This window comes from Muntiacus reevesi, chromosome 4 (assembly GCF_963930625.1).
Source record: "Muntiacus reevesi chromosome 4, mMunRee1.1, whole genome shotgun sequence".
NCBI lineage: Eukaryota > Metazoa > Chordata > Mammalia > Artiodactyla > Cervidae > Muntiacus > Muntiacus reevesi.
The window spans coordinates 110,138,618-110,152,752 of NC_089252.1; the positions used below are offsets into that span (position 1 = coordinate 110,138,618).

General features: G+C 38.4%; 2 protein-coding genes across 2 annotated transcripts in view; one reads left to right on the forward strand and one right to left on the reverse strand.

The window, feature by feature from the left end:
• SCAP (SREBF chaperone) overlaps positions 1-14,135 on the forward strand; it is a 98,347-nt gene that overhangs the window by 14,680 nt on the left and 69,532 nt on the right. The window lies entirely within an intron of this gene.
• On the reverse strand, positions 712-11,283 carry LOC136167483 (large ribosomal subunit protein eL39-like). The gene is made up of 2 exons (XM_065935041.1): positions 11,264-11,283; positions 712-1,004 (listed from the first exon to the last, which is right to left on the reverse strand). The coding sequence occupies exons 1-2, from the start codon at positions 11,281-11,283 to the stop codon at positions 836-838; spliced, it is 189 nt and encodes a 62-aa protein (XP_065791113.1). The 3' UTR covers positions 712-835.

Sequence of the window (14,135 nt, forward strand, 5' to 3'; positions counted from 1 at the left end):
AAGTAAAATCTAATTCATTTTCTTTATTTTTCACAACTTTCCTTGCTGTTTTTTGTTTTTCTGTATGAACTTTAAGACAAGTTTGTTTGTAAAAAGTCCTGTTTATTTTTATTGGGACTAAATTACAGTTTTAGGTTAGTGTAAGAAAAGTGACATTTTGATGATGAATCTTCCCTACTTAGATTACATGCCTTTCTCTTTGAGTCTGGTTTTAGTTTTGATGGATTTCTTAATACACTTGGATTTCATGCCAAGTGTATTCTCAGGTCTTTCTTATTTGTTTTTAATGCTGAAGCATTTTCCCTTCCACCTACTTGATGATGATGTATGTGGATGTGTTGATTTGTATGTATTAATTTTTGTCATCTCACCTGGTTTTTAATTAATTATGATAGGTCTTCAGTTGCTTCTCTTGGATTTTTTAGGTATATAATATTATCCACAAATAAATTTTTCCTCTGGTTGTATACCTGTGTTTTCCTTCTGTTGTCTTTTTGTGATAGGTGGTACCTCCACAACAGTAGTAAATATTGCTGGTGAGGTACATAGCTTTGTTTGGCCTGACTTTATTTATTTATTTATTTTTTTATCATTGGACAGCCCTGTGTCCTGACAGGAGTATTTATTCAGTACGTCATCACAAACCATATAATACAATAACAGTTCCAACGTAACATATCATATTTATTACTGGTCTCAGACTGATGGTCTCAGACTGATAGTGAGGAAATAAGAAACATCGGGAGCCAAGCATTACAGTAGTGATGTTCTCACTGTGATATGGCTGCTTAAATAAGTGATCTTAACATGTGTGCCACTTTTTATGTGAGGCTTCTTATAGACCCAGCTTGGTTCTTCTCCAGTGTCTTCTCTTGGAGTTGTACCTAATTTTATTGCCAGTTTTCATTCGAATCCATTGAGGAATGGGACGATTCTGCTTTTGCTTCTTGGCCAGGAATCGCTTGATCCCGAAAGTCTTGTGAGAAGACGTGGTGAGGACAGAACTCAGCCGCGCACAGGATGGCGGAGAAGAGGAAAGATGAGTTTGGCCTGACTTTAATGGAAGTCTTTTAATGTGTTCCCATTGGGCTTGACTTTAGCTTTGAGGTTGAGAAGGATGTAAATATGTAGTTGAAGTCTGTATCTTACTGTATATTTTTAAATGTAAATATGTATATAAATATTCAAGCATTTGTCAGTTTAATTAAAGTGTAATTAACAGAATTGTGTTTATTTAAAGTATACAACATGATGATTTGACATATGTGTATTTTGTGAAATAATTACCACAATCGGGTTAATCAACACATCCATCACCTCAGTTACCTTTTTTTTTTGTAGTGAGAATACTTGTAGTCTGTTCTTTCAGCAGTTTTCAAGTACCCACAGTATTGTTTACTGTGGTCACTGTGCTATGTGTTAAATTCCCCAGAGCTTATTCGTCTTATCAGTGAAGGCTTCTGCCCTTTGACAACCATCGCTGCATCTCTCCCAGGCCCTGGTGACCACCATTCCACTCTCTGTTTCTTTTTTTTTTTTTCCATTTATTTTAATTAGTTGAAGGCTAATTCCTTTACAATATTGTAGTTTTTTTTTTGCCATACATTGACATGAATCAGCCATGGATTTACATGTATTCCGCATCCCGATCCCCCCTCCCACCTCCCTCCCCATCCCATCCCTCTGGGTCTTCCCAGTGCACCAGCCCCGAGCACTTGTCTCATGCATCCCACCTGGGCTGGTGATCTGTTTCACCCTAGATAGTATACGTGTTTCAATGCTGTTCTCGCTAAACATCCCACCCTTGCCTTCTCCCACAGAGTCCAAAAGTCTGTTCTGTACATCTGTATCTCTTTTTCTGTTTTGCTTATAGGGTTATCGTTACCATCTTTCTAAATTCCATATATATGCATTAGTATACTGTATTGGTCTTTATCTTTCTGGCTTACTTCACTCTGTATAATGGGCTCCGGTTTCATCCTTCTCATTAGAACTGATTCAAATGAATTCTTTTTAATGGCTGAGTAAATTCCATGGTGTATATGTACCACAGCTTCCTTATCCATTCGCCTGCTGATGGGCATCTAGGTTTACTCTCTGTTTCTATGAGTTTGACACTTTGATTTTTAGATTCCACTTATGAGGGAGATCATACAGTATTTGTCTTTCTGGCTGATTTCAGTTACCATCATGTTCTCTAGATTCTTCCATGTTGCTGCAAATTTCAGGATTTCCTTCTTTCTCGTGACTGATTGATACTTTAATACACAGAGCCCTGCCATATCTGTTTATCTGCTGATGGACAGGGAGGCTGTTTGCATGTCTTGGCTACTGTGGATAATCCTGAACTAAGCCTAGGCATGCAGATAATCTCCTCAAGAAATGATATCTTTGGATGTATGTAAGTGGAATTGCTGGATTATATGGTAGGCTGGTTTTTTTTTTTTTTAATTTTTATTGGAGTACAGTTGCTTTATAGTCTTATGTTAGTTTCAGGTCCACAGCGAGGTGGATCAGTTATACATGTACCCACTCTTTTTTAGATTCGTTCCCATATTTAGGCTGTTGCAGAGTGTTGAGTAGAGTTCCCTGTGCGCCACAGCAGAGCTTCGTTAGTTGCCTGTTTCATGTATAGTGGTGTGTGTATGTCAGTCCCCAGCCTCCAGTTTATCCCCCTGCTCCTACCCTCTGGCAGCCATAAGTTTGTTTTCTACATCTCTAGCTCTCTGTTTTGTAGATAAGTTCATTTGTACCCTTTTATTAGATTCCACATGCAAGCAGTATTGTATGATGCTTGTCTTTTTCTGTCTGACGTCACTCATTAGAACAATCTATAGGTCCATTCCTGTTGCTGCAAGTGGCATTATTTCATTATTTTTTATGGCTATTATTCCATTGTGTATATATATACTACACCTTCTAAATCCATTCGTCTGTCGATGAACATTTTTAGGTTGCTTCCATGTCCTGGCTATTGTAAATAGTGTTATAGTGAACACTGGGAGGCATGTATCTTTTCAGATGGTTTTTTTGTGTATGTGCCTAGGAGTGGGATTGCTGGATCACATGGTAGCTCTACTTTTATTTTTTTAAAGACCCTCCATACTGTTTTCCATAGTGGCTGTGCCACTTTACATTCCCACCAACAGTGTGCGAAAGTTCCCTTTTCTGTGCACCTGCTCCAGCATTTATTGTTTGTAGACTTTTTGATTAGGGCCATTCTGACCCGTGTGAGGTGATACCTCATTATAGTTTTGAATTGCATTTCTCTAATAATTAGTGATGTTAAGCATCTTTTCATGTGTTTTTTAGCCATTTCTATGTCCTCTTTGGAATGTCTATTTAGATCTTCTGCCCACTTAAAAAATTACTTATTTTTGGCTGTGCTTGTTCTTGGTTGCAGTGCAGGCTTTTCTCTAGTTGCGGCTGGTGGGGGCTGCTCTCTAGTTGTGGTGCATGGGCTTCTCTTTGCGGTGGCTTCTCTTGTTGCTTAGAATGGATTCTAGGGTGTGCAGGTTTCAGTATTTGCAGCTTGTCGGCTCAGTAGCTGTGTCTCCTGGGCCCTCGAGCGCGGGCCTGGCTGCTCTGAGGCATGTGGGATTCTCCTGCACTGGCAGGTGGACTCCTCACCACTGAACCAGGGAAGCCCGATCTTCGGCCCACTTTTTGATTGGGTTGTTTTTTGATATTGAACTTCATGAGCTGTTAATATATTTTAGAGGTTGATCCTTTCTTGGTTCCTTCACTTGAAAATATTTTTCCCATTTTGAGAGTTGTCCTTTTGTTTATGGTTTCCTTTGCGTGCAAAAGCCTTTTAGTTTAGGTTCCATTTGTTTATATTAGTTTTTATTTATTTTCCTTACCCTAGGAGGTGGATCAAAATAGATCTTGCTGCAATTTATGTCAAACAGTGTTCTGCCTATGTTTTCCTCTAAGAGTCTTATAATATCCAGCCTTACATACAGGTCTTTAATCCATTTTGAGTTTATTTTTTGTGTATAGTGTTAGGGAGTGTTCCAGTTTCATTCATTTACATGTAGCTGTCCAATTTTCCCAGCACTCCTTACTGAAGAAATGGTAGTGTTTATTTTTTTTTTTTTGGTAGTTTGGTTTTTAAATTTTGGGGAAATTTCCATAGTGTTTTCTATAACAGCTGTACCAATTTACAGTTCCACCATCAGTGTACAAGAATCCCCTTTTCTCCACATCCTTTCCAGCGTATATTGTCTTCTTTATTGAAACCATCCTAACAGTGTGAGATGATGTCTTATTGTGGTTTTGATTTGTCTATTTCTGATTAATGATGTTGAGCATCTTTTTATGTACCATTTGTGTGTCTTTGGAAAAATGTGTGTTCTGGTCCTTTACCCATTTCTTAATCAAGTTGTTTTATTGTTTGTTTTGCTATCTAGTGGTACGTGTTTGGATATTAATCCCTTATCAGATATATGGTTTGCAAATGTTTTCTCCCAGTCCATACATTGTCTGTTTATTTTATTGATTGTTTCCTTTGCTGTGTAGAGCCTTTTACTTTAATGTAGTATTGTTTTGGCCAAAAAGAAGTTTGTTCTGGTTTTTTCACGATACAGAAAAATCCAAATGAACTTTATGCCAACCTAATACTTTTTTTTCTTTACTGTTTTTTTTTTTGGCCTGTGCATTGCCAGGACCAGTATCAAGGAGCATATTCTATATGTAACCTTCTAGGATTTTTATGATTTTAGATTTTACACTTAAGTCTTTGATCTATTTATTTTAAGTTAACTTTTGTAAGTGGTGCAAGGGATCACCACTTACACCACTTACACCTACATAGGGATCCAGTTTTCTTCTTTTGTATGTGGATATCCTGTTTTCCAAACACCATTTATTGAAGAGACTGTCCATTCTCCATTGTATATTCTTGGTTCCTTGTCAAAGAGTAGTTGACCCTACATGTATGGTTTATATCAGAACTTAACTGCTGTGTTCCACTGGTCTGTGTTTCTGTTTTTTAATGCTAGTACCATACTGCTGGATTATTATAGCATATGATGCCTATAACTTTACTGTTCTTTCTCAAGATTGCTTTGGCTCTTTGGGATCTTTTATGGTTCCACACGAATTACAGGATTATTTTCTTGTTTCTGTGAAAAACACCAGTGGAATTTTGATGAAGGTTGCACTGAATCTAGATTGCTTGGGTAGTATGGACATTTTAATAATATTCTTTTTTCAATTCATGAACTTGGAATATTTTTCTCTTTGTTTCTATCTTCTTCAATTCCTTTCATCAGTGTCTTATGGTTTTCAGTGTACAGGTCTTTTATCTCTTTGGTTAAATTTGTTCTTAAGTGTTTTATTCTTTTTGCTGATACTCTAAATGGGATCGTTTTCTTGTTTCTTTTTCTGACAATTTGTTGTTAACATTTATTGGGTTGACCAAAAAGTTCCTTTGGATTTTTCTGTAGGGCATTACGGAAAAGCTTGAAACCTTTTGGCCAACCCAATAGAAATGCAGATGACTTTGTATATTGATATTATATCCTGCAACTATACTGAATTTATCAGTGTGAATAGTTTTTAGGACATATGATCATGTCATCTGCAAGCAGAGACCGTTTTATTTCTTCCTTTCCAATTTGAGTATTAAAAATTTATTTTCCTGCCTAATTGATTTGACTAGGATTTCCAGTCCCATGTTAAATAGAAGCAGCAATAGTGGGCACCCATGGGAATTCCCAGGGCTTCCCTGATAGCTTGGTAAAGAATCTGCCTGTAATGCAGGAGACCCCGGCTTGATTCCTGGGTTGGGAAGATCCCCTGGAGAAGGGAAAGGCTACGCTTTCCAGTATTCTGGCCTGGGGAATTCCAAGGACTGTATAGTCCATGGGGTGCCAAAGAGTCGGACATGACTGCACAACTTTCACTTTCATGGTAATTCCCTGGTGGTCCAGTGGTTAGGACTCCATGCTCTTAATGCTAAGGGCTTGAGTTTGATCCCTGGTCAGAGAACTGAAATCCCACACGCCACATGGCACAGCCAAAAAAAAAAAAAAAGTAGTGGACTCCCTTGTTTTGCTCCAGCTCTTAGAGGAAAAACTTTTAGCTTTTCACCAATGATTATGATGTTAACTGTGGGCTTGTCATATATGGCCTTTACTATGGTTGAGGTACATTCCCTTGTTCCCAATTTGTTGAGAGTTTTTTCTTATCGTGAAAGGATGCTGAGTTTTGTTAGGCTTTTTCTGTGTTTGTTGCTGATCGTAGGATTTTTATTCTGTGACGGTGGCATATCGCCTTGATTGATTTGCGGGTTGGGCCGTCTGTACATTCCAGAGTAGACCCTCCTGGTCACAGCGTGTGGCCTTTTAAACCAATTGATTAGCCTGTGGCCGTGCTGGGCCTTTGGTGCCGGGCTCAGTCTTTTTCTAGTTGCAGCGAGTAGGGGCTGCTCTTGGTTGGAGTGTGCAGGCTTCTCATTGTGGTGGCTTCTCTTGTTACGGAGCGCAGGCTGTGTAGGTGTTGAGTAGTTGCAGCACTTGGGCTCAGTACTTCCAGCACATGGGCTCAGTAGTTGTGGCTCGTGGGCTTAGTTGCTTCGTGACATGTGGGATCTTCCTGGACCAGAGATCAAACCCATGTCCCCAGCATTGGCAAAGTGGATTCTTAAGCACTGGACCACCAGGGAAATTCTCTACCAGAGAAGTGTGTGATCTTTTCAGTATGCTGTTAAATTTAGTTTACTAAGATTTTGTTGAGTTTTGACTCTCTTTTTGTCAGGGATATTGTCCTATAATTTTCTTTCTTGCAGTCTCCCCTGTCTGGCTTTGGCATCCAGGTAATGCTGGCCTCTTAAAATGAGTATGGAAAAGTTTCTTCCTCTTCAGTTTTTTTGGAAGAATTTGAGACAGATTGGCCTTAACACCTCTTTAAATGTTTGGTAGAATTCACCAGTAAAGCCATCTAGTCCTGGGCTTTTGTTTGTTGGGAGGTTTTTGATTTCTGATTCAGTCTCCTCTGGCTTCCCTGGTGGCTTAGATGGTAAAGAATCCACCTGCAATGCAGGAGACCTGGTTTTGATCCCTGGGTTTGGGAAGATCTCCTGGAGAAGGGAATGGCTGCCCACTCCAATATTCTTTTTTCCCCCCAAAAATGTCATAAATTTTTTAGTTAGGCAAAAATTCATAAGTTTTTAAATATATATAAAATACATATTATTTATGTATACAAAAGCTTTTCTACTGTGCTTGATAAAGGGTTGAGAAAGAACATGAAAAACAAAGTGATGGAGAAATTGTAAAATATAAACGAAATGAAATGGGAGCACTGAATGTGAAATAGAAGAGGTGAAACTAGATAAAAGATCATCATATAGTCCAGTTGTTTTTAAACATGATTGCTCATTAGAAAGATATCTGGAGCTTTGGAGAGGGAAAAAATCAATGCCTGGACTTCTTTTTTTTAATTCCAAGATAATTCTGATATGCATCTGGGTTTTAAAAAGTGATTACAACTTTTTCTATTAAATGGTAGTTTTAGTGATATAGAATTCCATTATTTTTCTGTTGACCAATCATGATACAGTGGTATTAAGTGAATAATAGTTATGTAATCACAACAGTAAAAGATGTTTACCAGTTTTCACAGTCAATAAGCCAGACAAAAAGATAATTACAGTTGCAGGCCATAATAGGAACATGATTAACCTAACAGTATAAAATAATTACCTACAACTTGGGAGTGGTCAAGCAGAATGATGTGGTAAGTGGAAGTGCATACGTGAACATTTTTTCATCTACCCAGCTAGTCTATGTCTTTTGTTTGGTGTATTTAATCCACTTACATTTAAGGTAATTATCCATATATATGGTCCTATTACCATTTTCTTAATTATTTTGGGTTTATTTTCTGTAGGTCTTTTCCTTCTCTTCAGTTTTCTGTCTAGAGACGTTCCTTTAGTATTTGTTATAAAGCTGGTTTGATGGTGCTGAATTCTCTTAGCTTTTGCTTGTCTTGAAAGCTTTTGATTTCTCCATCAAATCTGAATGTGAGTCTTGCTGGGTAGAGTATTCTTGGTTGCAGTTTCTTCCTTTTTATCACTTTAAATAAGTCTTGCCATTCCCTCCTGGCTTGTACAGTTTCTGTTGAGAAATCAACTGGTAGGTTGTTGTCAGTTTTCCCTCGTGGCTTTTAATATTTTATCTTTGTCCTTAATTTTTGTCAGTTTAATTACTATGTGTTTTGGTGTGTTCCTCCTTGGGCTTATCCTGCCTGGGACTCTCTCTACTTCCCGGACTTGGTTAACTATTTCCCTTCCCATGTTAGGGAAGTTTTCAGCTATTATCACTTTAAATATTGTCTCAGGTCTTTCTCTTCTCCTTCTGGGACCCCTATAATGCAAATGTTGGTGTGTTTTATTTGTCTCAGAGGTTTTTTAGGCTGTTTCCTTTTTTTGTTTGTTTGTTTTCATTATCTTTTTTATTCTGTTGTTTGGCAGTGATTTCCACCATTCTGTCCCCCAGGTCATTTATCCATTCTTCTGCCTCAGTTATTCTGCTGTTGATTCCTTTTAGTGTATTATTCATCTCTGTTTGTTGTTTGTTCTTTAGTTCTGCTAAGTCTTTGGTAAACATTTCTTATACCTCCATTGTTTTCCTGAGATCCTGGATCATCTTCACTATCATTATTCTGAATTCTTTTTCTGGAAGGTTGCTTATCTCCACTTCATCAAGTTGTTTTTCTGCTGTTTTATGTTGTCCCTTCCTCTGGTACATAACTGTCTGCTTTTTCATCCTGATTCACTTTCTGTAATGTGGTTTTTGTTCTAGCTGCTGTGGGGTTGTGGCTTTTTTGCTTCTTCTGTCTGCCTTCTGATGGAGGAGGCTAAAGGGCGTGAGTAACCTTTCAGATGGGAGGGATGGCTGTGGGGAAAAACTGGGTTTTGCTCTGGTGGGCAAGGCTTTGCTCAGTAAAGCTTTAATCCAATTATCTGCTGATGCACTCTCTTGTTGTTAGTTGTTTGGCCTGAGGTGACCCAACTCTGGGATCTGCAGGCTCTATGGTAGGGTTAATGGTGACCTCCAAGAGGGCTTACTCCAAGGGGAATCTTCCAGGACTGCTGTTCCAGTGCCCCCGTCCCTGTGGCGAGCCCCTGCTGACCCATGCCTCTACAGGAGACCCTCCAACACTAGCAGGTAGTTTTGATTCAGTCACCTGTAGGGTCACTGCTCCTTTCCAATGGGTCTTGGTATGTACATGATTTTGTTTGTGCCCGCGAAGATTGGAGTCTCTGTTTCCCCGAGTCCTGTGGAAGTCCTATAATTGAATCCCGCTGGCCTTCAAGATCAGATTCCCTGGGGACTCCCAGTTCCCTTTGTTGGATCTGCAGGCTGGGAAGCCTGATGTGGGTTTCAGAACCTTCATTATAGTGGAGAACTTCTTTGATATTATTGTTCTCCAGTTTGTGGGTCACCCACCTGGCTGTTATGGGATTTGATTTTATCATGATTGCAACCCTCTTACCATCTCACTGTGGCTTCTTCTTTGTCTTTGGATGTTGGGTATCAGGATGGTGGGTCCTGCCATCCTCCAGTCGATAGTTGTTCAACGGCTAGTTGAGATTTTGGTGCTCTGGTGGAAGATGAGTGCATGTCCTTCTACTCTGCCATCTTGAACCGGAAGCTGGAGCTACCCAACTGCAGTATTTGTGCCTGGAGAATTCTGTGGACAGAGGAGCCTGGTAGACTACAGTCCACGGGGTCACAAAGAGTTGGACACAACTGAGTGACCAAAACTTTCTGTCTTCTCACTAGTAATCAGCCTGTTCAGATTTTCTATTCTTGATTTAGTCTTATTGGTTGTATGTTTCTAAGATTCTATTCGTTTCTTTTTGGTTGTCAGTTTTTTTTGGCATCTAATTTTTCATAGAAGTCTCTTATGATCCTCTGTATAGAGGATATATAGATGATATCCTCTATGATATTACCTCCTTTCATTTCTGATTGAATCCTCTCTTTTGATGAGTCTAGCCAAAGGTGTGTCAGTTTTGTCTTTTCAAAAAACCAGCTTTTGGTTTCATTCATCTTTTCTGTTGTCTTTTTAGACTATTTCCACTCTGATCTTTGTTATTTTCTTCCAAGTAAAAGGCTTAGTTTATTCTGCTTTTTCTGGTTCTTGAGGTGTTAAGTTACATTGTCTATTTGAGATAGTTCTTTTTTTGCTAAGCATAGACCTTTATTATTATAAACTTTCCTCTTAAAGCTGCTTTTGCTGCATTCCGTAAGCTTTGGTATGTTGTGTTTCCATTTTTGTATCATGATTTTTAAAATTTTTTAAATTTTTAAAGTTCTCTTTTGATTTCTTCTCTGATCTATCAGTTCTTGAAGATTTTGTTCCTTAATTCCACATTTGTGAACTTTCCGTTTTTCTTCCTGTTACTGATGCCTAGTTTCATATTATTGTGGTCAGAAAGGATACTTCATTTTTTAAATATCGATTTATTTGCTTGGCTGTGTCCGGTCTTCGCTGTGTTAAACGGGAGCTTCCGTTGCGGTGCCCAGACTCGACCTCGTTGTGGTGCAGGTTCAGTAGTTGCAGCACACGGGCTTAGTTGCTCCTTGGCATGTGGGATCTTAGCTCCCTGACCAGGGATCAAACCTGCATCCCCTGTATTGCAAGGCGAATTCTTAACTAGTGGACCACCAGGGAAGTCCCTCCTTCATTCTTAATAAATTTTCTAATACTTGTTTTCTGACCTAACTCTGGATCTATCCTGAAGAATGTTCCATGTGCGGTTGAGAAGAAGAATGTGTGTTCTGGTACTGTTTGGATGAAATATTTTGTGTCATGTATGGGTCCATTTGTTCTGGAGTTTAGTTCAAATTCAGATGCTTCCTTATTGATTTTCTGTTTGAACAATCTCTGTTTTGTTGAAAGTGGGCTATAGAGGTCCCCTACTATTACTGTATTATCTTTTTCTCCCTTCAGATCTGTTAGTATTTGTTTAACATATTTAGGTGCTCTGATAATGGGTGCATGTATATTTACAAGTGTTACATACTCTTGATGAATTGACTTTGTTTCCATTATATAATGACCTTTTTGTCTCTTGTCCAGCTTTAAAAAGCGTTTTTGTTTATTTCGTGTTCGTTTAGTTTTGGCTGTGCTGAGCCTTCGTTGCTGCACACGCTTCTCTCCTGGTGAGCAGGGCTGCTCTCTCGTGGTGCACGGTCTTCTCCCTGAGGTGCCTTCTCTCGTTGCAGAGCACGGCCCTGGAGCTCACTCGGAACGGTTGTGGCTCATGGGCTTAGTAGCCCTGTGACATGAGGGATCTTCCTGGATCAGGGATTGAACCCATGTCTCCTGCATTGCCAGGCAGATCCTTTACCAGTGAGCCTCCAGGGAAGCCCTCTTGTTAAGTTTTTGTCTGGTATAAGTATAGCCATTCCTGCTCTCTTTTGGTTTTCATTTGCATGAAATATCTTTTTCCATCCCTTCACTTTTGAGTCTTTTTGTGTCATTAAAGCTAAATTGAGTCTCTTTAAATGGATGATATAAAATGTCATTTGGTTACCTGTGCTAATAAAGTTTCTCCTTGATAATAAAAAAAGCTAAATTGAGTCTCTTGTGGGAAGCATATAGTTGGGTCTTTTTTTTTTTTTTTTTTTTTTAATCCATTCAGCTACTGTATGCCTTTTGGATAGATGGATGATGTAAGGAATTAAGATTTAAAGTAATTATTGATAGGTAAGGATTTGGAAATGGCAACCCACTCCAGTACTCTTGCCTGGAAAGTTCCATGGAAGGAGGAGCCTGGTAGGCTACAGTCCATGGGATCACAAAGAGTTGGACACGACTGAGCGACTTCACTCACTCAAGGATTTACTAAATCTTTTCTGTTAGCTCAGCTGGTTGTATCTTATTATGTTCTGACCTCAGCTGGTTGTATCTTATTATGTTCTGACTGTTTTGTAGTTTGTTCCTTTCTTCCTCTCTTGATAATCACTTTTTTTTAATTCAAAAATTTTCCTTAGTGGTGTATTTTTTAAAGTATTTTTAGTAATTTAATTAAGGTAAAATTGTCATGCAATAAACTGCACAATATTTAAAGTACAATTTGATGAATTTAACATATATATATATACACACATACACATCCTGAAGCTATCACTGCAGTCAAGATAATATACATATCTATCACCTCCCACAAAAAAACAAAAAATAAAACAGATTCATCTAATCAGCCTCCAATGTAAAGTGAAGAGTTGTATTTTACACAATTTTTTTGTTTGTTTTTATCAATTGGAGAGTAATTGCTTTACAATGGTGTGTTGGTTTCTGCCATAAAACAATGTGAGTCAGCCATAAGCATACATATGCCCCCTCCGTCCTGACCTTCCCTCCCACCGCCCACCCCATTCCATCCCTCTAGGTTGTCACGGAGCACTGGGGTGAGCCCCTGTGTTGTACGGCAGCTTCCCACTAGCGGTCTGTCTTACTCTTGCTAATGTACATGCTTCAGGCCACTCTCAGTCTGTCCCCCCGTCCTTCCCGCTCCGTGCCCACAAGTCTCTTCTCTGTGTGTGTGTCTGTTGTTGCCCTGTTCATAGATTCATCAGTGCCATCCTTCTAGATTCTGTATATATGCATTGTTATACAATATTTGTTTTTCTCTTTCTGACTTACTTTACTCTTTTCTTTTCCATTTATTTTTATTAGTTGGAGGCTAATTACTTTACAATATTGTAGTGGTATTTGTCACACATTGACATGAATCAGCCATGGTTATATGTATTCCCCATCCCGATCCCCCCTCCCACCTCCCTCACTTTACTCTTTATAACAGGCCCTAGGTTCATCCACCTCACTGACACTGACTCAAATTTATTCCTTTTTGTTTATTTTTTTTCACTTTTATGGCTGAGTAATATTCCATTATATATATGTATCACAACTTCTTTTTCCATTCATTTGTCGGTGGACATCTAGGTTGCTGCACTGAGCATGCTGCACTGCATCTTTTTCAGTCTTTTTCAGTTATGGTTTTCTCAGGATATATGCCCAGGAGTGGGGTTACTGGTAGTTTTATTTTTCGTATTTTTTCTTAAATAAATCTCCACACTGTTCTCCATAGTGGCTATATCAGTTTACATTCGTACCAACTATGCAAGAGCGTTCCCTTTTCTCTACATTCTTTCCAGCATTTATTGTTTATAGGTTTTTTGATATGGCCATTCTGACTAGTGTGAGGTGATACCTCATTGTAGTTTTGATTTGCATTTCTCTAATAATGAGTGCTGTTGAACGTTTTTTCTTGTGTTTGATGGCCTTCTGTATGTCGTCTTTGGAGAAATGTCTGTTTAGGTCTTCTGCTCATGTTTTAATTGGGTTGTTTGTTTTTCAGATATTGAGCTGCCTGAACTGCTTGAATACTTTGGAGAATCCTTAGTGGCATGTTTTGATCTTGATCTTTTATCTGTCTGCTCTAGTTTTCTGATTTTTGTGAGGGTTATAAAAAACATCTTACAGTTTTAAGAATCAATTTTAAGCTAATAACAACTTAACTTTGATAGCATATAAAAATTCTGTGCTTTTCTCTCTTCTTCCACTTTATGTTTTTGATATCACACTTTACATCTTTTTATATTGCATATTCATGTAGAAATTATTATAGCTATAGTGATTTTTAATGCTTCTGTGCCTTATCCTTTATACTAGAGTTAAGAGATAACATACCAGCATAATACAGTACTAAAGTTATCCTCAGTATGTGGGAGATTGATTCCATGACACCCCTCATCCCTTGTGTATACCCAGAATCCATGAATGCCTAAGTCCCTTGGATAAAATGGAATAGTACTTACATATAACCTTTAAGTCATCTGTAGATTGCTTATAATACCTAATGCAGTATAAATATCATGTACACAGTTGTAAATGCTATGTAAATTGTAGCTGGAGTAGTGCATATTCAAGGTTTACTTTTTGAAACTTCTCTGAGATTTTTTTCCTCAAATATTTTCAGTCAATTTCTTTCAGACTGTGAATGTGGAATTCTTGAATAGGGAGGGCCAACTGTATTTTGAATTTGATTGTATACTTGGCCTTTACCAGTGTGTTTTATATTTCCGTATGTTCTCATGTTATTAATGTCC